Here is a 26295-nt window from a genome sequence, read left to right on the forward strand (position 1 = left end):
AACCACCACTATGTTTGTATATACATCAGAGTTGTCCTTTATCTACATTCAAATTAGTCTCAGGAAATCCTACCCCGCCCATACCAACTGATTTAATTTCCAAAAGATCTGAGGCAGATATACTTCAGTCAACTGTTACAGTACTTCTAGACTGTTTAGTAGGCTTACTTTTTCATCATGCCTGGCAGAAGATCGTTTTCCTTAGTCCGCTGTGCAGATTTTATATATATATATCTATATATAGATATATAGATATATATATATATTGTAGGATCTCAAATATTTAAGTTACAATGTAAAATGTAGTCTTAACTTGGCTCAAGCTCAAGACGAGCTTGTCATCCCGACCTAAAGTGTATGTATCGTGGAAAACAACGAATAAGTTAGAAGGTATTTCAAAAGTCTATCTGGAGAAGACGTCCAGATATAATAAAGAGAAGAAATATAAAAATGACCTTCCTTTTTTTTGTTACATTCAGCTCTACAAATTCACACCACACGGTGGCCCTGTTGGGACAAACGGAACTAAACCAATCTTGTTGAGTGTATGATTTACGTCACAAAAACTGAAATGTTGTATGACTGACGTCACATGAAGTAGCCAATGAGCATAGAGCTGAGTGAATTTCGGTTTCCTCCGGTGAGTTTGAATTTTCCAACGAGACCAACCCCAAACAACCTGTGAGATAAAGGAGTAGCGCGCCCAAAGTAAGTGTGCATCTATCTTTAATTTTAACTCTTGTAGCGATTCGTTTAAGCCATACGTTTACTTCAACACAACATGCCATCTCGTTTCACAAAGCATGTTGTATCCGCCCAGCCGTTAATTTGTGGAGTTTTGTTTAAAATCAAAATCAACGTTTGCTCAAACAATTTTCAACCCAGCTAAAGTTAACGCCAGATCAACACCAACATAAACAGACTTCGCATACGTTAACGTTTCTTCTTATATTGACAGTAAGTGCAGTGTCGACTATCTCAGACGTGCGTTTATCCAGTATTCTGTAAAATGTTTTTGCATCGAGTAGCTGTCCGTTACGTTAGCTACGGTTAACTAACGTTTAGTTAGCAAACGCTAGCTAATCGATAAATGCTAACTCCACGATACCCACACTTTTGTAAAATACGGCTGTCTGGGGCATAACCGTTTTATTAAACTAACTGAAAGTTAAACTCCAGCGAACGATGCTTTCAAAGTTTACGTCAACTTAGCCTAAATGTTTGTTTATGAGATGTCATGCATCAACGCAAGCCTGGCAAGCAATTGTTGTCGTTTTTGGTAACCATTAATTATCTCGCGACAGTGGCAGAGAGTAACTAAGTACATATGACATATTTGTAGTTAATGATACGTTACACTTCTACTCAACTACATTTTAGAGGCCGATATTGTACTTTTTAATCCGCTATATTTATTTTAACACTCATACTTACTAGTTACTTTATACACATAAAAGACATGTTATACTATTATGGTATAATGCATTACTGTACTACTAATCTACGCTTGTCCACACTGACAAACTACTACAACACTAAAATAGAATAGAATACTAGAAGATAATAAAATAACCATAATAATAACATGTTGTGAACATTTCCATTCTGCAATGAGTACTTTTACTTCCAATGCTTTAGGTACATTTAGCTGATAATATTTCTGTATTTTTGTTTGATTCTGAAATGGGTCATTGTGAGGAATGTAAGCTTTTACTTTGAGGACTTTAATACATTGTGATGCTGTACTTTTACTTAAGTAAAATGTTGAACTGCCCAACGCTTAATTACGTTATGTTTAACACAAGTTGTATTTTGCACACAAGACCTGATTTACATTTGAACTATCGCTACCCATTTTTGTATCAGCTCATACCCTAATATCTGTTACTTATGGGTCATATTGGAATCATTAATGAGTTGCAGATTAGTGGTATTGCCTTTTCCCTTCAAATAAATCCATGTCTGTTCATTCAGGATTTAAACCATGAGCTGGGCTGTGGAGGAGTGGAAGGATGGACTTCCAGGGAAAGCCCTGCAGAAGATCCAGGAGATGGAATCGCAGCTGGACAAACTGAAAAAGGACAGGAACCAGAAACAGTTTCAGCTGGACTCCTTAGAGGCTACCCTGCAAAAGCAGAAACAAAAGGTCAGTGTTTAAGAGGAATGCATTGTAAATAAATGAATTGAATAGGTATAGATCACTTAAACTTTTGAAACCCCTTGCATAAATTACTGGTGCATTGTCCTAATGGGAGTGGATACCCAATATTCCAACATGTGCTAAAAGAAAGATTGTTGATTACTTCTACTTGTTTGTCTTTCTCCAGGCGGACGGTGAACGTTCTGAGACCTCTGCTTTGAAAAGAGAGAACCAGTCTTTGCTAGAGTCTTGTGACTCTCTGGAGAAAGCTCGTCAAAAGGTCGTCCATGACCTCGGAGTCAAAGAGCAGCAGGTCAGTTACTGATGTGAGACAGAACGGAAATATCAGCTGCGGTTTATTACTATTTAATTTGAAGTTAGAATTTAGTTTAATTCTATTGGACACGGTTACAAGATCAGTAATACTTACCAGCCAGTAGTCATGTATTTCAGATGTATTTAAAACAAACCAACTAGACCTTTTTTTTTTATCAACTGTATTGAAAGAAAACAAAAACTAATAATTGTTTTCCCAAACCTAGGTGAGCTACCTTGACGGTCAGCTGAACTCTTGCAGGAAGACCATAGAGCGACTGGAGCATGAGCTTAAGAAGTGAGTGACGATAAATTAACAAAGTTGCTGCTGCTGTTCCATCGTAAAGTACTGATTAATTCATGCTTAACATAATTAGATGTACCCTATTTGATCCTGACTTCTGAATGAATGATTACTCTTCCTTTGTTGTCTTTCCATCTGCTCAGGTACAAGAATGAACTGGACCGTTCGCAGCCTGCTGGCTCTTCCTCCTTGTCGTCCTCCTCCTCTTCTGATATTCAGCACTACACGACTCCACAGAAGAGTTACCCTACCCCAGTTTCTGGAGCAGCCTACAGGCAGCAGGGTATTTTTGTTTTGTTATTATATAAGTTGTATAGTTTCCTCTCAGACTGGTTTTAATATAATTGTTAAATATGTTGCTTCTTCTCATCTTTTTTTTTTTAAAGACATGTATCTTACTGACTCTTGTGTTCCATAGATAACAGACAAGATGTGCTTCAGGAGAAATACAGCCAGGAGGTGGAAGAAAGAAAAAGGCTGGAGACTGAACTCAAAGTCATGCAGGTCAAAGTGAGTACATTTGTTATATTTATTATGTGGTTTATTTTTTGTAGTCTCTTATGTTTAATTATCTCTTCTCTTCCAGATGTTGAACCAGTCCTCAGTCAGTGTTAGCCACAAGGACATAGCTGCTCGCCAAGCTGGATCTTCGATATTCCCATGGCAACAGGATCAGGCCCACAGCCGCCAGTCCCAGGATGCAATGGAAACGCCTCTGAAGAGGCGGGGAGCCTCCCTGTGGGACGCCCTGGAGGAAACCCCCATTAAAAGCAGCCAGCGGATGAGCTCTACCAGAGCGGCGCAGAGTCCCTGTGGATCCTCCCAACAGATGGAGCAGCTGAAGACACTCAACCAAGGTAGACTGTTTACACTTGATTGGGAAATAATATATTTTATAGTGTTGGTGGTATCCTTTCATTTTGCACATGTACAACCTCTGAAAGATGTATTTTCAGAGGTTAAACTTTTGAGTTAAATATCCCTATTACGTCCTGCAACAACATTTCCATTATACCTTCTCATCCTCAGAGTTGCGTGGCCGTGTGTCAGAGCTGGAGAGGAACCTGTCCACTCAGGAGAAGGATATTCGTAACCAGGCCTCCAAGCTGCAGGAACTTCAAACCCAACTGACCCAGGCCCGCAAAGAGCTGACTGAGCGGGACAGAGAGGTGGCCAAGACCAGCCACGAGCTGAGTCAGGCCACAGACAGACACCAGCAGGTTGTGACCAAGGTAGGATCTTATGATTGGTGCATGGTCACTCTATTAATATGGGATATATTGTTTTTGTTTAATATCTGCTAGATACCCTTGTTCAATATAGGCAAGCCTTTGTAAAATCATAAGAAAACATTTGAATGACTGATAACAATTCTGCCTTTTATTCCTTAGTGTTCATCAATTGAACAGAAGCTGAAACAAGTCTCAGAGGAGATGAGCTGTCAGAGGCACAATGCTGAGAGCTGCAAACGAGCCCTGGAGCAGAAACTCAAGGACCAAGAGAGAGACAGTCAAAAGGTGCGACAGCCTAGAGCCATAATACCATCAAACCTTTCCCAAATATTCTTTTCTTTTCTTAAACTTAATAAAACAACTTCTTGTCTGTTCTGTGTAGGAGCTAGCTCAGCTGCAGAATTCTCACCAGGCTTTGGACCAGCAGCTGAACCAGACCAGAACCAAGCTAACACAAGAGATCCAACAGTCTAAAAAAGAACACAACGTACTGCAGGCTGACATGGAGAAGGTAACTTTGTACCATCTCTGTTTTGCTTTCCCTTCCTCCTCTCTTAATCGTTCTTTCTTCACAGAGCTATCACTGAATCCTTTGAGGATGGCACATGATCCTGTATTTATTTTAGGGCTGTCAAATGATTACAATTTGTAATCAGATTAATCACAGCTTAAAAATTAATCAATCATGATTAATCACCATTCGAACTATGTCCAAAATATGCCATTTCTTTATGTATATTGTTGTGGGGATGGAAAGATAAATGAAAGAAGGCGGATATATCCATTTAACAAACGTATGTATGTTTATTATAACATTGTTCTGTGTTCACACATATCAATCATCAAACTGTGGGGTCTTAATTCATTAGGTGTTGATTGTGGGGGGGGGGCGTGAACGTTGTGATCAGCTGTTTTAGCGCAGTTCTCCAGTGAAGGGGGGGGGGAAGTCTCTCTCCGCAGCCGGTTGGCGTAGTTTTGGCACAATTCCGTCCGGTGATCTAACCGCCTTCTGGAAAAGCTTCACAAGTACGTTGGTACGCAAATGCGCTTTGTGACACAAGTGACGGTACGCATTTCAGATTGTTGCAGCGCATGCATACCTGCGTACCAGTCATGTGCACCCCTGTACTACAGCAAAAGTATTCTCCGTCGGGACTTCCTGCAACAACACCACGCCGTTATCTTGATTCTGATTGGCCAGAAGACATTATCAAAGATGTTCTATTGAGAAGACGATCACTACGTGACAAAAGTTTTCAAAACTGTTTCTAGTCTTCGGCATTTCCAGACAAGTGGCTACTGAAATCAATCTTACTAACTGCTGTCTGCGCAATTTACTCCGCGAGTTGGCAGACTTTATTTTGCTTACTTTAACATCATTTTTCATGGTGGGATTAAGCCATTTCTTGGTATGGGTGTAGCCTACCCCAGCCATACCCTGGCGCTGCCACTGGTGGGATGTATGGGGCGGGCCATTCTGCACATGCGTTAAATATTTTAACGCAAATAATTCAAAAAATTAATTACCGCCGTTAACGCGATAATTTTGACAGCATTAATTAATTAATTTGCCCAATATTACTGGCTACACAAATTATACTATTATATAGTATAATACATGGCATACATGGACCCAACTTTAATGATTTGGATAATGGCTGTGAGAATATGGAATTTACCTTGAGGTCTGTTGCACCACTTCCCTCTTGTACTTTTCTGTATGTAGGCATGCCAACTGTAGGCAACACAGAAACTTTTGTTTAGCAGATCATATTTTCTCCAATATAAGCATGTAGTTTCCAGCTGTTTGCATCAGCTGCTCTCAATGGTGTCAATGGCTGGATGTGTCAGACTTTCTACTCTTGTGTGTACTTCTTCCTTCTCATTTTAACTCTTCTTACCGTCTTTTCCAGGCGTCCTTTCAAAAGACTCAGACAGAGAGGGAGGTGGAGGAGCACAAGCAGAAACTGCTGAGGTCAGAGCAGAGCCTCCAGGTCAGTCAGACCAAAGAGCAGGACCTCCGCAAGAAGATGGAGGTGGGTTGCTTTTCATAGAATATCCACTTCATATAATTCTACACTGACAACCATCTTGCAAATATGCTGGTATCACTTTATTTATTCAGTCTGAACAGCCGTTTCTGGCCAACTAAAAACAACATGATATGTTATCCTTATTTGTTGCTAAAAGGTTTTGGTGTACAGTATTAATCTCAACACTATGGCCAGGTGTCTTTTTGCAACATTTTTGTTCTCACGGTCTCCATGTCTTCCCTTAACTCATGTTCTCTTCACATTTCCCTTGCCTCCAGGAGCTGCAGAGAGAGAAGAACAGTGTGACTGTTCAGTTGGATCAGAGCAGCAGGCGTGTTAGTCAACTGGAGGAGGAGAAGAAGGGTGCAGATCAGAGCTTTAAACGCACCCAGGGCTCACTAGATGACCTCAAAGGTAAGTTAGTTATAGAAACGTTAGCAGCAGAATTTATTACCGAGAATAACCTCATGTTTAACTCGTTTGTCTTTTTGTTCTCAAGCTAAATCTGAAGGACAGACGGATGAGCTGAAGAGACTTCAGACTAAACTGGAGCAGCAGACTCAGAATTCAGCCCGAGATCTGGAACATTTGAAAAAGACACTTTCTGATGCAGAGACCAAAAATGACAGGTAAGCATAGTAGGGGTGCTCGATTATGGCAAAAATCATAATCTTGATTATTTGGGTCAATAATTGATATCACGATTCTAAAAACGACTATCTATTTACTTTGAAAACATCCATTTATTGAAAAAAAAAATGGGAACAGTTGATTACCGTGAACTTTAAGTCAAATTCAACTGAAAAACCATTAAAAAAAAAATCGTTTTATTTCGATTATGTTGTTTTCATAATCGTTGCAAACCAAAATCGTAATTGCGACTAAAATGCGATTAATTGAGCAGCCCTAAAGCATAGTTGAACTGTTGGAAAGAACGAAATTCAGTCACATATTGTTCACCAGGGTGTCCTCTGGGTCTTAAAAAGTATTAAAAGTTGATCAATCAATTTAGCGAAAATTAAGGCTATTAAAAAGTATTAAACGGCATTTTCCAAGGTATTACACTTTGTAGCTTGTTTTCAATAAGTCGGCCCGTTTACGCCGGTTGTTAAACAACATCGTTATGAGGAAACGCAAGTTTGCGTCCAAATGGTTGGAAGATAAGGAGGAAGGACAATCAATACTGTATATAGTCAATGTGAGGTAAAGTGTGTCGCCAATGTAACCGGTTAAAACTCGAAATGGCGATGAGGTCTTAAAATGTACGGAAAGGGTCTTAAAACAGGTCTTATAAGGTATTACATTTGACTTCAGGATTCCTGCATATACCCTGTTAACGAATAGAAAACATACGTTACTATGATATTTAACATGCTCAACAATCATCTCGAATGTATTTATCAACGTAGATCTCAGAGTGAACTGCAGAAACAGAAGCAAGAGACGGAGAGGCTGACCAACAAGTTGACAGTTTTGGAGAAGGAGAGCCAAGAGCTGCAATCCAACCTCAGTACGAGTCAGAAGGAGAGCAAGGAACTGAATCAAGAACATCAAGTTCTGCTGGAGTGGAAGAAAGAAAAGGAGACCGTGGTTAATGAAACCGAGGCTGTGCAGAAAGTCCTCTCTGACAAGATTGAAAACTTGGAGAAGAGCATCAACTCGCTAAATGAGGCCAATGAGGCAGTTAAGGTACAGGTCTATAGTTTTCCAATTAATGAACTTAAAGTATGGGTTTGGAAAGATAAACGACACAGTTTAACCCTTAGATGCACGAGTGACTGGACCCTACACTCTTCCATAAGTGGGTCAAAAAGGACCCGTATTAGAATAATGTGTGTTTTTGTCATTTTGGTTAAGAAAAATCACTTGTATTGAGTATTATATTTTGGTTCACGCTAGAAATATTTAATTTTTCAGTATTTAGACTTTTTTCCTATTTACATTTTGAAAAAAAAACGTTTTGAACATATTGATGCAAAGATCTCCGCTATTCTGAGACCCTCACAGTATTCCAGTCCCTTTTCAAAACTCATCTCTTCTCCTCTTGTCTACTCATAGCCCTCCCCCTCCATCAATCCATGCCGGTTGATCAAGTTTTATAGTCCTATACCCCCCACCCTAACCTTCCCTTATATTGTAAAGCAATTTTGAGTCCTTGAAAAGCCCTATACAAATACCATTTATTTATTTACTATCTTGCTGTGTAAAATAATCTTCCTGAGAGGTGTCACTTGTGATCTAGTCTGTGTCCCACAGTGAATGTATTCCTGACAGCAACAGGTGATAAGAATCAAAAGTTCCCATAGGATTCCATAGAAAATGCATGTGGGTCCTTTTTGACCCACTTATGGAAGCTTGGGGTTTAAAATACAAAAACTACAATTTCTTAAACTGTAAATAAGAAATGTTAATGGCATGATATCCAAAACATGTCTTTTAAGGAATAGCTGGAATATGAAATGATAAAAAAATTATTGATTTAGAAAGATACTTCAAGACAAGCACCTCACCGGGTCAAAAAAGACCCACTTATGCATCTAAGGGTTACAGTCATTGATAAGAACCTGTTTTTTTATTCTGTCATCTAGTGCATCATAAGACGTGTTGATGTGTATTTATTTTCAATTAATTAACCCTGGCTTTTGAGAATTTGTGGGCTGATACATTTCTTCTCGCTATTGTAGAAGCAGCTCACGTGTGTCGAGGGAGACAAGGTCCGTCTGTCTGCTCACATCGATTCCCTGAAGGGAGAACTTCTGAACAAGAGCACAGAGTTGGAGGAGAGGGAGCATCAGTACAACCAGCTCCAGTCTAAATTATCAGAGGTTGGACAGAAGCACACCAAAGACCTGGAGAATGTGGCTGTGCAAGTGGCCCAGCTTGAAGCACAGGTGATTTATTATATTGCTGTTTTTTTATTTATTGTTTTTGTACAATTAATAGTTCATGTTACATGTTGAATGTGTGAATTGGAAAACAAGATATCCCTTCTTTCCATTATGTAATGGGTTCATAAACATAAACAGATTCTCATCATTTTAATGGCTCAGGATACCAAATAACACCATTTAAAGCTGGCTGTCCCTAAAGCAATAGAATAAACAGCCATTGATTACATGTATTCCTTGTTTGTCCTCTATTATCGGCACAGGTCAAAGCTCTGGAGTTGCGGTTGCAAAGGGAAACAAGTCGAGCAGAGCAGGCGGAGAAGACAATCACAGAGCTGCAGGGGGAGCACCAGGCCGCCTGCGACCTCGCTCACTCCAAAGATCAGCTGGTGGAGTTAGGCCAAGCTGAGATCAGCCAGCTGAGAGACAGCCTCGCTCAAACCTCTGCTCAGCAAGAGGAGCAAGCTGCCAGGTGGGAGTTCAGTCTGTGGTTCAATTACTAATATTGAATCAACTCTTTCTAACAGTCCTTTAATGAATGTAACTTTGACAAACTTCACAAATTAAGTTTTGCTGGGACGGCATCACTGTGTAACACATGATTAAGAGGACATTTGATTTTGCCCCTATAAAATACTTATGTGTATCTATAGGGATGGGTATCGTTAAGGTTTTAACTGTACTACTACTTTTATGGATTCCGCTTATTGATCCGGTCTTTTAACCGTACTCTTATCGGTTCTTTTGGAAGAAAAAAAAGGAGGTACTGTAAACTACTAAACAAATTGTGAACAAAATTAACATTACTTTTTATTTAAATTAAATACATAATATTTCACATCAAAAGAAACAACAATGTTTTAACAAATCGTATTAAATAATCTGATGATAGAACTGTAAACGGAATAGCTGAAACTTTAACAAAATGAATAACTCAGTTACCTCTAATCATTAACCCATGTTTGTATAATTGAGTTAACTCAGTGTGTCGCTGCTAGCATACAGAACACCTGACGTGGATGGGGCTACAGAGCTACTAGAAAGACAGTCGAACCCGGTGCATTTCTCCGTCTGAATGTGGGGCACTTTTGCAAAATGTTTAGACAAATTGCTTGTGTTACCGCCCTTACATGCTAAACTCTTATTGCACTTTTGGTAATGAGCATTGTCCACATCGAGACGGGTAAAGTTTAACCACACCTCTGAGCGCTTACTTCTCTCCGCCATGTGTGTGTGTTGCTGCATGTAGCAACTGCGTGTGTGTAAACTGCCCGGCCCCCTCGCAAGCAGGCGGGGGAGAGAGATCTCTCGTCTGGGTTGGAAAGATCAAAAATACAACAAATAATCAGACGCATTTTGCAGTCTTTTTGCATATTAGAAACGGAGTTGGCGACACTAAAACTGCAATATAATGTTTGTGTAGCGTAACACATATGACATAGCTTTGTTTTAGATGTATCCAGTACCGATAACGTCGAAGCTTAACGGTATCATGGTCTTTAATAATTCCGCCCCGGGGACCCTTTAATACCGGGGCGCCGTACCCATCCCTAGTATCCTATGATACAAGTATGACATGGTACTGTAACCCCATTGGTTTCTTTAAGTAAATAATAGTTATGTTTTGCTTCTAACATGCATATTCTTTTTCTTGGTGTCTAATCTCCACCAGGTTGGCCGAGGAGAAGGCGGCCCTGCTGAAGCAGTGTGAGGAGAGCGTTTCAGAGAAGGTTGAAGAGATCGAGACCCTCAAGCTGCAGCTGGAAGAAGTTCAGCAAGCGCTGCTGCTCACCCAAAAACAGGTCTGTTTAATTAATTGGACTATCACAGAAACTATTATTAAACAGATTACCCATTACTTAGTTAAGTTAAGTTATTTCTTTTGGATGAGTACATTATGTATGAATATCTTTGCTATCGTACATTTTATTTGTGGCTGTGGCGCATGGGAGTAGTGTGTTGGTGTTCGGATCAGGGGAGCACAGGTTCAAACCCCACTGCAGTCAGCATGTCGTTTTGTCCCTGGGCAAGACACTTCACCCCAAATTGCTCCTGTGGGGATTGCCCACAGTATTGAGTGTGTAAGTCGCTTTGGATAAAAGCGTCTAACAAGTAACATGTCATTTGTATACGTATTATTATATCTTGCAATAGAAGAAGAGTATGTTGTGTGTCTCTGATTTCAGTGACGGATCACATTTGGTCAGTAAGTTCTATATTTTTGGGGGTATTTTTCCTTACTTTTGTCCTTGTGTTTCAGATCAGTTCCACGCATCATTTGCTAAAGGTCCAGGAGCAACTGGGAGCTGAGCTTCAGAAACAAATCAAGACGTTGTCTGACAAAGAAGAGGAACACAAGAAGATGCATGAGAAGAAATCAGAAGAGCTCAAAGAGTTAGAGGGGGAGCTGAAGGGTCTGCAGAGCCAGGCAGAAGAGAAGGAGAAGCAGCTCGGAGAGGCGGACGCTCACATTTTGTCTCTGGAGAAACAAACGGCTGAGCTGGAAAATGCAGCTCAAGAGTCGAAGAAGGAGGCCGAGGTAAAATAGTCCCCCAAAAATGTATTATGGTTTGTCCATGCTTCATATGTTTTCATACTGTGTATACCAGGGCTATTCAATTGGCGGCCCGCGGGTGATATTTACTGGCCCTTTGAGTATAATGTTAAAAAGTAATCATCAAATTTGATTTATTAAGATTTTTTATTTTTGGGGTCAGAGTGCCTTTATTCCAGAGAGGGTGTTAAATCCAGAGATAGAGGGGAAGACATTGCCTGAAAACTTCTGCAGGCTCGGGTTTCGAACTCTGCGTGAATGATTAGATCACTTCACCTAAATTAAATCAAATTAAATGATGGTTAAATGAGCTTCACATGAGTTCTGAACTTGCCATTTAGATCTCTAAAGGCCTTGGGGCTATGTTGTTTGATTTAATTCAACACAACATATGCACTCCACTGTGCTCTTGTAGTATTTACTGTATCTGAAGCTCTTAATATGATTGCTCATATTTCAAGCCATCTTTTTCCCGGCCCCTTGCTTTGGATCGCCCCCATTCCAAACTAATTGAATAGCCCTGTTGTATACCATGACCTGTGTTTCTCACAAGTAATGATTCATTCTGTTTCTTATGAAGAACCTCCAGCAGTCTCACACTGAGAAGATCAACTGCCTTCTGGAGCAGATATCTTCCTTACAAGAGGAGCTGACTGCGAGCAAAGACGAAGCAGAGAAGCTCCCAGCCTTGGAGAAAGAACTGGAAGATGTCAACCAGTCCCATGCTGATCTTAAGAAGCATCTAGAAGCTCTTGAGAAGAGTCACTCCTCTACTATTGAAATCAAATCCAACTTGGAGAACACCATGAACGAGAAAAACAATCTAATCTGTAATTTGGAGAACGAGGTTAAGGAGCTCGGAGAGAAGGCGAGCAAAGAGTCGGCAAATCACACTTTGAAGGTTGAAAATATGATCAACAAAGAGAAGATCCTCAAAGAGAAGCTCGAGGCTGCGAGGAAATTAGTTAATGCATCAAAGACAGAATCAAGTACTCGACGAGGAGAGATCAAGACCATGAAAACGACTCTGTCTGCTGCTTCACACGGCTTAGAAGAGAGAGACAACGAGATAAAGAGTCTGAAGGAGAAGCTCAATAACGCTGAGGCAGAGCAGGCTAAATCATCAGATCTCTTGAAGGAGAAGATGGTTGCCATGCACAAAATCAAGGTTGGTTACTGATGTACTCTGGCGGGACCATAGTGTGTCACTTTTGCAACGAATCAGAAAATTCAAAAACGTTTTGTAATTGTTCACATTAAGGTTCAGCTGGAGATGCTTCAAATGGACCTGGAGGACAACGAGACAGTCATGAGCACTTGTGAAAGTCAGGTGGAGGAACTGAAGGGAACCATAGAGTCGCTGGAGGCTCAGCTGACTCACAACAACACCCAGATGACTGACATGGAGGCAAGACTGGAGGACAGCCAAGCCCAGGTAGAGTCACAGTTACACTCAAATCTGTCCAAATCATTTTGTGCCACAGATTGTAGACTTACTGTGGAGATAACCTTTCATCATTTGGAGCTCAAGAGGCGCTTTCACACCCGAGTACTTTTCCCGTTTAGTTCCGATAGTTCCTGGGATTTTGCGTTCACACCAAAAAGATAACTTTTCCCCCCTTTTCAGTCCCTGCTAGAGAGCAGGTACTTTCCTGGGAAGAAAAAAGTTAAAATTTCTGTTTGGCTGGGCGAATTGCAAACCACGCCCCGTAAAACTCTGAAAAGTTTTGTGAAGCCGCCATTTTATTTGCTGGTATTAGCGTTATTAGCATTAGCCCTGCACACCAACGCAGAGGGACTGACTTATGTCAACACAAAAGAAAACATGGGAGCGGTGGAGATGAGGAGGTGTTGGCATTCTGGCGATTTACTCTGAAGGCTTCAGTAGAAGCTGCTGGGAGTCCCAGCAGCTTCTACTGAAGTCAGTCCCCAACTCCGGGGACTTCCGGCCGGGGACTTCGGGTGGCAGTATACGCCGTGAAGTTGTTTGCTGCCTGCCAGTACACCCAAAGCAGAAGAAGTGACGTCAGCGGCTTCATTTGTGTAATCCTCCCTCAGGGACTTATTCCGGTGTGAACGCGATTGGCTCTTTAGTTCCATGGGGGTACTAAGTGCTGGGAACTAAGTATGGCAAAGTACTTGGTGTGAAAGCGGCTAATGACACATTTCACATGTCTCATCAATGAATTGTCTAAACTTCAGGCAGCAAACTGGCATCATCTTTGCCAGCTCCTGTTGCTCTGTAGGCAAGCAAACATACCTAATTAGATTCAATCTACAATTATTTTCAGGTCTCTGTCCTGGAAACCCGTTTAGACGATGTCCAATCCCAGAACTCGTTGCTGGAGACGCAGTTTGTCACAGCGAGGGACGAGCTGATGGAGAGGAGCTATGAAATTACTCGTCTCGAAGAGGACGTCGCCAATCAGAAACAGCTGGAGGAGAGTGTTGCTACTTTTGAGTCTAAGCTCTGTCAGGCCACAGAGGAAAATGTCAAGTTAGAGACAACTCTCAGGCAGGTCATTGAAGACAAAGATAATAGTCTTAACCAGTTACAACAAGAGAAAAACTGCCTTGAAGCTTCTTTGAAACAGGTAACAGATGATAAAGAGAAAGTAGAAACTGAAATGATTCGAGTAAATGCAGAGAAGAAACAGCTGGAGGTCAGTTTGGATGAGCTTTCTGAGAAGAACAAACAACTGCAGAACAACATTCAGCAGTTAACTGAGGAAAATCAGAAGGTCGATGAACTCACCGCTCAGAAACAAGTCGCTGAATTAACTCTGAGACAGGTCAACGAGGAGAAGGCCCAACTCGATGTTACCCTCACTCTAATTACTGAGGAGAAAGTCCAACTCGAGGCTAAACTAAATGAGCTAGCCTCTGAAAACAGTAACCTCGTCACTAAATGTAATCAAGTAGTTGAGGAAAAGCTTCAGCTAGAAGACAATTATAATCAGCTGACCGAGGAGAAAATCAAACTACAGTCTAGTGTGGATCAAGTCACCGAGGAGAAAATCAGACTACAGGCTAGTGTGGATCAAGTCACAGAGGAGAAAATCAGACTACAGGCTAGTGTGGATCAAGTCACAGAGGAGAAAATCAAACTACAGGCTAGTGTGGATCAAGTCACAGAGGAGAAAATCAGACTACAGGCTAGTGTGGATCAAGTCACAGAGGAGAAAATCAGACTACAGGCTAGTGTGGATCAAGTCACAGAGGAGAAAATCAGACTACAGGCTAGTGTGGATCAAGTCACAGAGGAGAAAATCAGACTACAGTCTAGTGTGGATCAAGTCACCGAGGAGAAAATCAGACTACAGGCTAGTGTGGATCAAGTCACCGAGGAGAAAATCAGACTACAGGCTAGTGTGGATCAAGTCACAGAGGAGAAAATCAGACTACAGGCTAGTGTGGATCAAGTCACAGAGGAGAAAATCAGACTACAGTCTAGTGTGGATCAAGTCACAGAGGAGAAAATCAGACTACAGGCTAGTGTGGATCAAGTCACAGAGGAGAAAATCAGACTACAGGCTAGTGTGGATCAAGTCACAGAGGAGAAAATCAGACTACAGTCTAGTGTGGATCAAGTCACCGAGGAGAAGCTGCTGCTACAAGACAGCATAGAGCGGCGGGAAGACGAGGTGGCTTCACTTAAAGAGCAGCTGGAGAGGATGGAGAAGAGGACAGAGGAGGAGAACAGAGAGAGGTACAGTTTGATTTACGAGTTACATTTTTATGTGTATATATACTTTTTTTATGTATTCAAAAAGCATAAATACTGCAATGAAAACAGATATTTCTTCTACCACAAGTTACTTGTAATTTTTCGGGGGTAAACAAACCGTTATTGACATGTCTGTGGGTTTATTTTATGAGCTCAAGTATTGCAGCTCAATGTCTTTTGAACCCTCATATTCTGTACATTAAATCAAGTTTAGAACTTTTTGTTTTTATATGAATGTGTGTTCACTTCCTCCATTTTATAAATCCCATGTATCACAGGAACCGACAGTTTGAGGCGGAGCAGTCCGAGCTGCATCAGAAGTTGGCGAGTTTACAGACGGAGCTGACTGAGTTGAAGCTGCAGTACGACTCCCTGCTGGAGCAGGTGGGCCAGCAGCACAGCCTCATACAGCAGCTCTCTGGACCACAAGGTACCCAGAACTCAGGAGAACAAATCATCCTCATGGACAACCAGGAGACATTGGATATTGTTGGTGAGTGTGAACCAAAACTGCTTTTAATTCAGATAAACATATTTACATTTATGTTTAATAATCGTTCCCCCCCCCCCCCCATCAGAAGCAGCAGTACAGATTGATGTAGAGCCGACACTTGATACGAGCACCAGTCTTGAGTTCCTTCCAGTAAATGAACAGCTGAGCCCTGAGGTGTCTGAACTGGAACTTTCCCACCATTCTGACAAGGACTTCAGGTACAATGCGTTTTTATAAAAGCCCTAATACATTATTATTAGGAATGGGTACCGGGCCCCGGGGCTGAATTATTAAAGACCGTGGCACTGTTGAGCTGCGACGTTATCGGTGTTGGAGACATGTAAAAAATGTCATATGTATTCTGCTACACAAACATTATATTGCAGTTTTAGTGTCGCCAACTCCGTTTCTAATATGCAAAAATACAAAGAAATGCGTCTATTTTTTTAATTTAATCGTTTATTTGAAGAGGGACAGTGCACATTGGTGAACATTTAAAACGTAAACATGCCGGATTTTAGCTTTGAGCTCATTTCCATCCGTAGTCCCTCACATACAACATTTAAGAACCTGACATTTATATACATAGCAAAGATAAATACATGATATGCAGAAAGAGCATGAGCTGCATATACAAGCATTTACCACATGGCAGTACAATGTAGCAGCTACGACATATAAAGGGCCAGAGGAGATACCCCTGTATTAAAGTGCATTTAGCGGTGATTGCACGTTTGTTTGTTTCTCAACCATTCTTTTAGTTGACCTTTTTTTTAAACTGTTCAAATTGGGACAATCCCGTAACTCAGTTGGGAGGCTATTCCACAATGAGCTGCCCTTAACTATGATTCTTTTTAGATAAAAGTACCGTTGAAATACTGGATCGATAAGCGGTATCGATAAAAGTAGTAGTACCGTTAAAACCTTAGCGATACCCATCCATAATTATTATCCTGTTTGTTTTATAATGTGATCAATAAATGTAATCTTTCAACCTGGCAGTGAGACAGAGCTGGTGTTCAAGGAGGACATCAGTGAGCAAGAGATGATCCAGGAACAGCTGGAGGAGGAGAGGGAGGCAGGTGTGGCAGATGTTGAGGAAGCGGGCTGTAACGAGGAGAAGCATCAGGTAGACAATTAATACAAAGTCTGTCAGTTTTTCAGTAACGATCCTGTAAGGGGTATATGTTCAGGGGTACTTTATTTATTGATTTATCATACATGTACTCGGGGACTTGATAGTTGTGACTGATATGTCTTTACTACCTGAATTGATTATGACATTGTTCGAATTTCATCTTGTTTCTTGAAGCTTCCTGAAGACATCAGTAGTCCCAAAGATGTCCCTGAAAGCACACCTGAAATCTGTGAGATGTCTCTACCACCATCATCCATTGGGGAGAGACGACACTTGGAGTCCATCGGTGAGTAATTTAATGGTGCTCTTGACTCTTATCAATTACAGATTTTGTTCTTACAAAACACAAGTCTCACAAGAAGCGTCTAAATGAGCCCTGAGAGAAAAAATTCGAACACCCTTAGCACAGAACTCTATGTATAAATACCCTTATTACAAATCGGATCTGCACAAACAAGACATCAGATAAAGCTGAGATTCCACAGTTTCTACAGGTATTAGTATCATCCCTGAGCGATCAGAACTCGACAGGGGAAGCAAACACAGACATCACAACACGGAGCTTTACAGACATTCTTGCCACGCATCACTCATTGACCAATGGGTCATGTTTAGATGGATTTTAGGAACTTCCCCTCGATTCTATTGGTTCTAACGGTTAGAAAGAGATGTCAATCATCAAAATCGAACGAGGGGGGCCGGAGATATGGCAAATCCATCCAAATGACCCCAGAAGTGTTTTTTTTTTGCTAAATCTCTCTAAAAAGGTCAAATGTCACCTGTTTCGCATCAGTCTTGATACAGGGTACTTGGGCCTATTATATGTTATAGTTTGGATTCCTAAAGCTTTTAGTCTACTATCCCATCATTCAAGGGTGGTTTTCACTGTAAGTAATGGGTTTTTTTTTTGGACAGAAACTATCATTTACATTTTTTTACTATGTTCAATCTGAATTTACTATAAAATAAAAACATTCTATATTGATTCTGACTTTTCTGCATCCAACTCAAAGGTTTATCATTGCTTTGCGAAAAAAGATTATTAACTTACCCCTTTTTAGAAGTGAAGTTATAGTCATTTGTTCTGGGAATGTCATTTTCGAACCTGAGACCTGAAAAACAGGCCCAGGGCTTAACAGGTTAAAGTGATCATTTAAATAAAATAAAAAGTTTAGAACTTAAAAATGAAACTAATTGCTATTGCTAAGGCAAGAAGAGTCACAACCTTGGTTAGACTCCCAGGGTCACAGACTTAATGATGATTTAGATACAATCTGATTCGCACTACATTGTACAACTTTAAATCTGAACAATTCTGTTTAAATGTCTTGTTTTCAATTTTCAGAGTCATCCCAGGTCCAAGCTGACACAGCTATGATCACAAAACAAGAACTCCAGACCCTGCGCTCAGACTTTGATTCACTGAGTTCGGACCTGGCACTGAGAATGGAGTTGACCTCCGAACTGGAAGTCCAAGTTCAAAACTTAGAGACCAAACTTCAAGCAACAGAGGAGCAGGCACAGGGTGCAACGCATAAGCTGAGCATCGCTGTGGAGGAAAAGAAAGTCGCTGCTGACCAGGTTTGAGCAAAGAAATTGTAGAATTAATACCACTTAAATAATAAATGACAAGTTTACACTTCAAAGATACTAATACCATGTTCTAATTGTAGTTGTTCCAGCTGTCAGAAGAGAGGGAGACCTTAACTCAGCAGCTGCAAACAGCTAAATTCCAGCTGACTGATGTGATGGAGATGATGGAAGGACTAGAGATGGCCAAAGGTAAATATCTCTCTGCATGTGAGCGATTAACTTCATCATACTAGATTATTTACGGATCTTAAACATCAGTCCTCAACAAGGTGCTAAATGTTAAATACATCTTGTTGTGAGTGCCTGCAATTCAAGAGCAACCGTAGTTTGTGTTCATATGTTTAGGAGCAGCTTACACTTCCCTGCACAGAAAGGGAATGGGCAGGCTTTAAGGTCTGTTCTTTGTAACTGCGTGTTGGTATTGATTAGACACTTTCCTCGGTTCTGTAGGTGGTTGGGACGAGAAATTCCTTCAGCAGGAAAGTGAGCTGAGGAGGGTTCGCTCTGAGAAAGCTAACCTGGAGCAGCACTTCCTGGGCATGGAGTCTGAGCTGGAGACCCTGCAGGGGCAGAGGAGCAAACTGGGGACTGAGATGGAGACGCAGAGGAGGACATGTTCAGGCATGGAGCAGCAGATAGAAACTCTCAGGACAGAGGTGAGCACTCGTCAAGAGCTAAAACAACATTGTGTTTCTTAAGCCTACTGATCCATTAGTGTTGCATTACTATTCTCAATCCTTCATTTTCTCCAGACAAGCCAGCTCAGGTCTGAACTTGTGTCCTGCACCGAGGAGAGAGACGACCTGAACCAGTCCATGGGCCAATGGAGAGACAAAGTTCACAACCTGGAGAACACGAACTGTGACACCAGAAACCTAATCTCCATCCTGGAGGATGACATCAGAGCAGGGAGGAAGGAGTATGAAGTCCTTCAAAGCAGCATGGAGAAACTGAAGACTGAGAGGCAGCAGGTATTTTTTACTTCAGGATTCCTGCATATACCCTGCTGGTAGCATTAAGTAAAGTCCACAAGTCTGTCATCTTGTTAGGTTGGCTTCATCAGGCCAGAGGCACAAACTCCAGATGGGTATCTTGACCTTGTGTTTGTTTTCTTCTCATATTTGAAGCTGCTGGATCAGGTTAAGGCACTGGAGCAGGCAATATCCCATCAGAGTGGAGAAAGAGATGAGCTGATCGGGAAGCTGGACCAAATCCAAGAAGATCACACATCAGCCGATAACAACACAGAGTCCATGTTCGGCAAGATACAGGTGAGGGGCTGTTGCTTGTTGTGTCTAAGTTTCCTCATTATTAAAACAAATTGCTATCTTAGGTTTTATGTTTTCAAAGCATTATCAATTAGATTTAAGTTTAGATTACATACACCAAAATACCCCCTAATTGTTACTCCTCTTTCTCCTAAAGGCGTTACAGGGAGAAGTGTGCCGCCTCTCACAGTCTCTGGAGTCTTCTCTTCTGGAAAAGGGAGAGATTGCCTCTCGCCTGAACTCGACACAAGAGGAGGTCCAGCAGATGAGGACTGGCATTGAAAAGCTGCAGGTTCGCATCGAGTCAGACGAGAGGAAGAAAAAGAAGATGGGAGAGATGCTCAAAGGTGACTCTTAAAATCTTTGAAATGACAAAACCTATTTAGTTGTGTGAGGTGGTGTCTGTGTGATGTGGTGTCTGTGTGGGGTGGTGTCTGTGTGAGGTGGTGTCTGTGTGAGGTGGTGTCTGTGTGAGGTGGTGTCTGTGTGAGGTGGTGTCTGTGTGGGGTGGTGTCTGTGTGGGGTGGTGTCTGTGTGGGGTGGTGTCTGTGTGAGGTGGTGTCTGTGTGAGGTGGTGTCTGTGTGAGGTGGTGAAGTGGTGTCTGTGTGAGGTGGTGTCTGTGTGAGGTGGTGAGGTGGTGACTGTGTGAGGTGGTGACTGTGTGAGGTGGTGTCTGTGAGAGGTGGTGTCTGTGAGAGGTGGTGTCTGTGAGAGGTGGTGTCTGTGTGAGGTGGTGTCTGTGTGAGGTGGTGTCTGTGTGAGGTGGTGACTGTGTGAGGTGGTGTCTGTGAGAGGTGGTGTCTGTGAGAGGTGGTGTCTGTGAGAGGTGGTGTCTGTGTGGGGTGGTGTCTGTGTGGGGTGGTGTCTGTGTGGGGTGGTGTCTGTGTGAGGTGGTGTCTGTGTGAGGTGGTGTCTGTGTGAGGTGGTGTCTGTGTGAGGTGGTGTCTGTCTAACTGTGTTGATTTACCCCTCTAGCTGCCCAGAGGAAATCTGACTCGCTGCAAGATCGCATTGCTGTCCTGGAGAGAGAGAAGGAAGACCAAGAGGAGAGTCTAGAGGAGGCTTTGCTTCAGGTAGTTTCAAACATGCATATGTTTAAAAAATAACCACTGCATCCTTCTTGCATTGTAATGTCTCAATTTAACCATTGTATGGAAGAAACGCACATGTGAGGATGTTTGGTAAAATGCCAACATTTGCTTAGTAGTAGTAGAACCTTTATTCAGCTAGGAAACTCAATTGAGAACAAATTCTTATTTTCAATGATGACTTGACAGCAGGCAAAAGGCTTGCTGAGGGGATGGGGGTTGGGAGGAAGAAAATCAAAAGACAGACTCCTGGCACTACAGAACCCAGGAGATGACACAGAGCAGAGATAACAGGCATAGCAGTTAAACATAACATATCTAAAATAATACTGCTGGAGTTCAATCAGTCATTAAACTAATATAGAACATTCATCCATCCATTCATTCATCCATTCCTTCCTTCATGGCAATGCATACTATAGGAGAGGTCAAGACAGAAGTTTGTGTTAAATGAATGTTTGATGTTCCTACACAGGCTGAGACAGCCACAGCTGAGCTGGAGGAGGAAAGGATAAAGGTATATTCACTTTCATTAGCGTTTGGCTTAATGTTGGCGTTTCTCATGTATCTATACGTTCTCAATACCAAACAATATATTAATCCGATGTCTCGTTTATTTTCTCTTATGCTGCTTTTTCCCTTTCCATCCTGATTTTCTTCTCCTCCTTTCTGAACTCTGCTGCTGTCTGTCTTCGACCTTCCCCTCCAGGTAGAGGAGGAGAAGAGGGAACTCACCGAGAAACTTTCCGAGCTGTCTGCCACACTGGACGACCTGAGATCAGAGAAAGAACACATGGAGAGAGAGCTGGAGACGAAGAACAGAGAGATAGAAGAACTGAAGTCCGCTAAGGAGCAGCTGGAGAGAGGGTTGGAGAAGGCAGAGGTGGAGAGAAGAGAGGGAGAGGAAAGGCAGAAAGGGCTGGAGAAAGGAATGAGAGAGGAAGCCGAGCGGCAAACAAAGAACATGGACGACCTCCAGGCACAGCTGGAGGCCTCCCAGCAGAGAGAGGCCTCCCTGGAGCAAAGGGGTGCAGAAACAGAAGGGGGGAGAGAGAGGCTGCAGTCTCTGCTGGTAGAGATGGAGAAAGAGAAATCCTGCCTGCACACTTCTCTGGAGGAGTGGGAGACGGAGAGTAACAACCTGAGGAACAGTATTAAGGCTTTAGAGGAAGAAATAAAAGAGCTCCAAACACAGATTAAAGAACAAAAGAGGGAAATGCTGGAGAGGGAGGACGCTTCAGCAAAATCCATCCAGGAGGAAGTGCTCTCGACTCTGTCTTCAGTGGAACAAGAGAGAGATCATCTGCAGTGCACTCTTGCATCTGTAGAAGGAGAGAAAGAAAGGCTGGAGCAAGAGAGGGGGGTGTTAGCTGAAGAGAAAGAAAAGCTACAGGCTGACCTCTCATTGATCGAAAAGGAGACGCAACAAACGCTATCTTCATTGAAGGAAAGAACAGAGCAGGAGAAACTAAAGATCGATGGGGAAAAACAAGAACTGCAGTCTTCCCTAACTTCGATTGAAGTCGAGAAGAATAACCTGTCCTCGGCTCTTTCCTCCCTGGAACAAGAGAAGGAGACACTCGCAGGAGAACAAGAGACTCTTCAGTCTACTGTTGCCTCCATGGAGAAGGAGTTGGAAGAGTCCAAAGAGTGTGCAGCAAAGCTCAATGAGCAGGTACACACACACACACACACACACACACACACTGTAGTGGCTTTTTAACTTTATCCATAAGTAAGCCACTGAGGGATGGGAACGGGAGAACTAAGTTTGGACGCGTGTTCCAGATGACAAAACAATGTCCATACGAGTGTATATCTTTCAATCCATCGATCCATTTATTTTGTTTTCCATATAGCCTTTCTGTTACCATTCAGATACCAATAGATGCACGCCAGTCACGCTGAATACAAACAGGTTTAACACACAGCTCATATTAACACGGCTTCTGCCGACACGGTCGAAAACTGTTTGCTTCCGTCCCACACACCTGCACCTGATCACCCAGTGATTACATTTCTATACACACACAAGTGAATACTCTATCTTGTGTAGAAGGTTGGAACTGCATAATTAATTAAACGTCCGGATAAAATACAGACACATGCATTATGGCTCCAACACACACATAGATCTATTTAAGTCTCAAATGTCCCCACGTGCCAACCGTTCGGCATGTATCCTAATAAATAAGTGAATTTGAGATAAACCGACAACATAGTGTGAATGATCTCTTGTTTCATTTGATGTTATGTTATGTTTAGCATGACTAAATCCTATCTCTTTCGGTCTGTTTCAGGTGTCACAGCTAACGTCTCAGGCCGCTCGTCTGTCCAAAGAGAGAGACTCTGCCCGGAGCAAGATGAGTCTGTTGATGAAGACCTGCAAACAGCTGGAGCAGGAGAAGCAAGAGATGCTGAACGGCTCAGGTGGGGAAACACATTCAAATGCTTCTGTAATAAATACATAAATAAAACACATATTAAAGGATGAACATACAACTTTCATGACATGCAAGACCTGGGGACAATGTGTAAGAAATCAGGATTGACCAGAATTCTCTATCTGTACACAGACATTAGTTTGTGTTTGCAAATCAATCCAAGATGTCATGAAAGTATGTGAATGATTAAGTAATTAGGTTGTATCATTATACCAGCTAGCTACGGTATAACTATAGAGAGGCGAAGTCCCTCCCTTTCCGGTGGACCTCCATGGGACCTTATTTCGGAAAAATTATGTATTGAAGTCGATGGGGAGAGAAAGATTATCTTTTGATCCCGTTTGAATTGTGCCACGAATTACACATATGATTTTTGTCAATCTTTAAAAAATACTTTCCATGTCAAAAAAGTCACAGTTTGTCGTAAAACTGTTGAAATGTAAGACTATGAAAAATACGCAACTAGAAAGACTACAAATCCCAGAATCCCGGTCCTGTATGATGGCTCTTACGGAACCAACTAACAGCTCTCAACATTCCCAGACTTGGAATGATTTTCACCTCTTTTAATACTTTTCGCCTCATTCTCAAAGAAAGAAGTGAAATGTGCCAACGTGACGGCCGTCTTGGTGTGTGGTGCGAGACGGGAGATGTAGTTCATTGAGCGATTTCACACAAAAAAATGTGTTACTTCACAGTTTTACGACACGTTTTTTTTTTTTTACTTGCAAAGTTATCTTTTAAATTGACAAACATCATATGTGTAATTCGTGGCACAATTCAAACGGAATCAAAAGAGAATCTTTCTCTCTCCATTGACTTCAATACAAACTTTTTCCGAAATAAGGTCCCATGGAGATCCACCAGAAGGGGAGGGACTTCACCTCTCTATAATATCCAATTGAGGTTGGACTTGGACAACCAAAACAAGACATTACCTTTGACTTTGTTCACTATAATCGAGTATTTTATAGACAATAATCAATTTAGAAACATGGCGACTTACTCCCTCGACAGTGCAAACTAATTATTTTGTTAACATGGGGCACATGTGTCACAGGCGACGTGAAGAGCAGCGACGCGGTGCAGCTGAAGGAGGCGGCAGAGCAGAGAGAGAAGGAAGTGGAAGACCTGAAGAGTGCTCTGCAGCAGAAGAAGGTGGAGGCAGAAGAAAAAATAGTGGAGTCACAACAAAAAAGTAAGGAAGTGGAAGAACTTAAGGCTGCCCTCGATGGAAAGAAGAAAGAGTTAGAAGAGAGGAACGGAGAGCTGCAGGAGATGAAGAGCGAGGTTGACGAACTAAACCAAAACCTGGAGGAGAAAAGCAAGGAGGCCGACGAGAGCATCGAAAAATACTGCAGCGTTATGCTTAAAGTCCACAAACTGGAAGAGAGCAACGATTCACTGACAACCCGGCTGGAGCAGCTCACTGCTAGCCGACCAGCTAACGAATCAAACGTCCCCTCCAGCGGCGCAGACGCTACTCGCTGGCGCCGCTCAGGGAGGAAGTCTTACTCCAAACATCCCGAGGAAAAACTGGATGAGAACACGGAGAACATGGCACCTTTAACTCTGCAGAGGTCTCCTCAGGGGAAACGAGCTCACCGTGACATCAGCAATAAAGACAGCGCCCAGGAAGCCCTGCACAACCTGACAAAGAAGATCAAAGCCAACGCAGTGACTACAGCCAAACCAAAAACTGAGCAGGAAGACGATGAGTTCAGACCAGAGGGGCTGCCTGAGCTGGTGCAGAGAGGTAATGTAACTGCAACTCAAGCTCATCAAAATCTAGGGAAGAAAAAAACCTGTTTCTTTTTTTTAACCCCTTATGGATTTAGATGTATGCAGTAAATGTAACTATTTAAATGCTGGTGCAATTTTACAAAACATTTAAGGATGAGAAAAGTAATAATTTGTTCTCTGGCAGGTTTTGGTGATATTCCTCTGGGGGAGGCCAGTCCGTTCATCATGAGGAGAACCACAGTGAAACGCCGCAGTCCTCGAATCGCTGCCAAACAGACGGTTCCCTCTTCTGATGGCATGGTGAGCAGCAACACACACACACACACACACACACACACACACACACACACACACACACACACACACACACACACACACACACACACACACACAGTCTGTGCTACTTCTACCCGACAGCCAGCTACACAAAATACACTACTTTTGCATGTCAACACAAGTGGCATGTTCTTCAAAACAGCTAATCTTGTTGCTACTTTCTAATGAATACATGGTATAAAGCAGAGCAAACTGATCAATGGAGTCCAGTTCCAGGCACAGTCCTTTGTTGTGTTAAGTTCAAATATTCACTTCCAATTCTTTTTCACTCTTCTTATCTTGTCTTGCTCTTCCTCCGCAGGTCTTGGGGTCCATGCCCTGTCTCTCCCCGAATGCTGAGGAGAAATCTGCAAACCGCTCGCTGAGTGTTCACCAGACACCAGAGAAACAAGAAGACAACTGCCACGTCCAGTAGATTATGATAGACAGTTTTGCACTTGGGATATATTTGGAGAAATATACACATGCATGCGTCATTAATATAAACAATCCACCTTTTTAAAATCACACGTTAACATAAAGACTCGTTTATTTTCTTTATATTTGGGGTTGGCAGGCTGTGTGTCACTTTTTTCTGGGTCTTTAAAGTCACAACTACACCTGTCAATGTCTCATTTATCTGTTGGATGGTTTAAACACATTACAAACAAATCAATAACCAATATAAGATGATGAAGCAGGTTAAACGAGTGTTGAGTTTCTTCAAAGCACTATTTTTCTAAAGTGATTTTTAAGGAAACTTCTTGAAATGTCAGAAAAGTGTTCTACTATGAATGCGAACATCCCCTTGTTCTGCTCCTCTTTCTTCATGGCTTCAGCTTGCAACTGTTTCCTTGTCTTTACCACTCCGTTTGTACTGTATTTGTGTCCTTTGTTTGCGAGAGTCTTGAACCGTGTACATAGTCGATAATATACAGTAAATCAGCTATTCATCGTCTATCTGTTAGTCCTGTAACATATCATATATTTGCTCATGGCAGCTAAGATTTTGTAGATTT

General features: G+C 41.9%; 1 protein-coding gene across 2 annotated transcripts; it reads left to right on the forward strand.

The window, feature by feature from the left end:
• Positions 1-589: 589 nt before the first annotated feature.
• cenpf (centromere protein F) lies at positions 590-26295 on the forward strand. 2 transcript variants are annotated; one of them, XM_079664228.1, is made up of 38 exons: positions 590-708; positions 1975-2146; positions 2328-2453; positions 2683-2753; positions 2903-3042; positions 3178-3269; positions 3346-3616; positions 3789-3991; positions 4151-4276; positions 4374-4502; positions 5905-6027; positions 6303-6438; positions 6524-6653; positions 7434-7713; positions 8709-8915; positions 9176-9384; positions 10585-10714; positions 11173-11451; positions 12047-12634; positions 12728-12901; positions 13758-15175; positions 15472-15686; positions 15772-15904; positions 16689-16815; positions 16999-17110; positions 18170-18405; positions 18498-18606; positions 18868-19073; positions 19170-19388; positions 19545-19688; positions 19843-20032; positions 20662-20759; positions 21250-21291; positions 21484-22449; positions 23075-23204; positions 24279-24974; positions 25146-25261; positions 25599-26295. In XM_079664228.1, exons 2-38 carry the CDS (start codon positions 1985-1987, stop codon positions 25710-25712), a joined length of 8847 nt encoding a protein of 2948 aa, XP_079520354.1. In that variant the 5' UTR covers positions 590-708; positions 1975-1984; the 3' UTR covers positions 25713-26295. The 2 variants fall into 2 exon arrangements, with proteins under 2 accessions (XP_079520354.1, XP_079520355.1); XM_079664229.1 differs by lacking the exon at positions 12047-12634.

This window comes from Notothenia rossii, assembly GCF_949606895.1.
Source record: "Notothenia rossii genome assembly, chromosome: 2".
Taxonomy (NCBI): domain Eukaryota; kingdom Metazoa; phylum Chordata; class Actinopteri; order Perciformes; family Nototheniidae; genus Notothenia; species Notothenia rossii.

What these genes read in the sequence shown, in the direction of transcription:
- cenpf (XM_079664228.1), top strand. Translation starts at nt 1,985, where the DNA reads ATGAGCTGGGCTGTGGAGGAGTGGAAGGATGGACTTCCAGGGAAAGCC. An exon ending in AGCAGCCTACAGGCAGCAGG is followed by an intron (nt 3,043 to 3,177) that starts GTATTTTTGTTT and finishes TGTGTTCCATAG; the next exon opens with ATAACAGACAAGATGTGCTT. An exon ending in ACGACACTTGGAGTCCATCG is followed by an intron (nt 17,111 to 18,169) that starts GTGAGTAATTTA and finishes TTCAATTTTCAG; the next exon opens with AGTCATCCCAGGTCCAAGCT.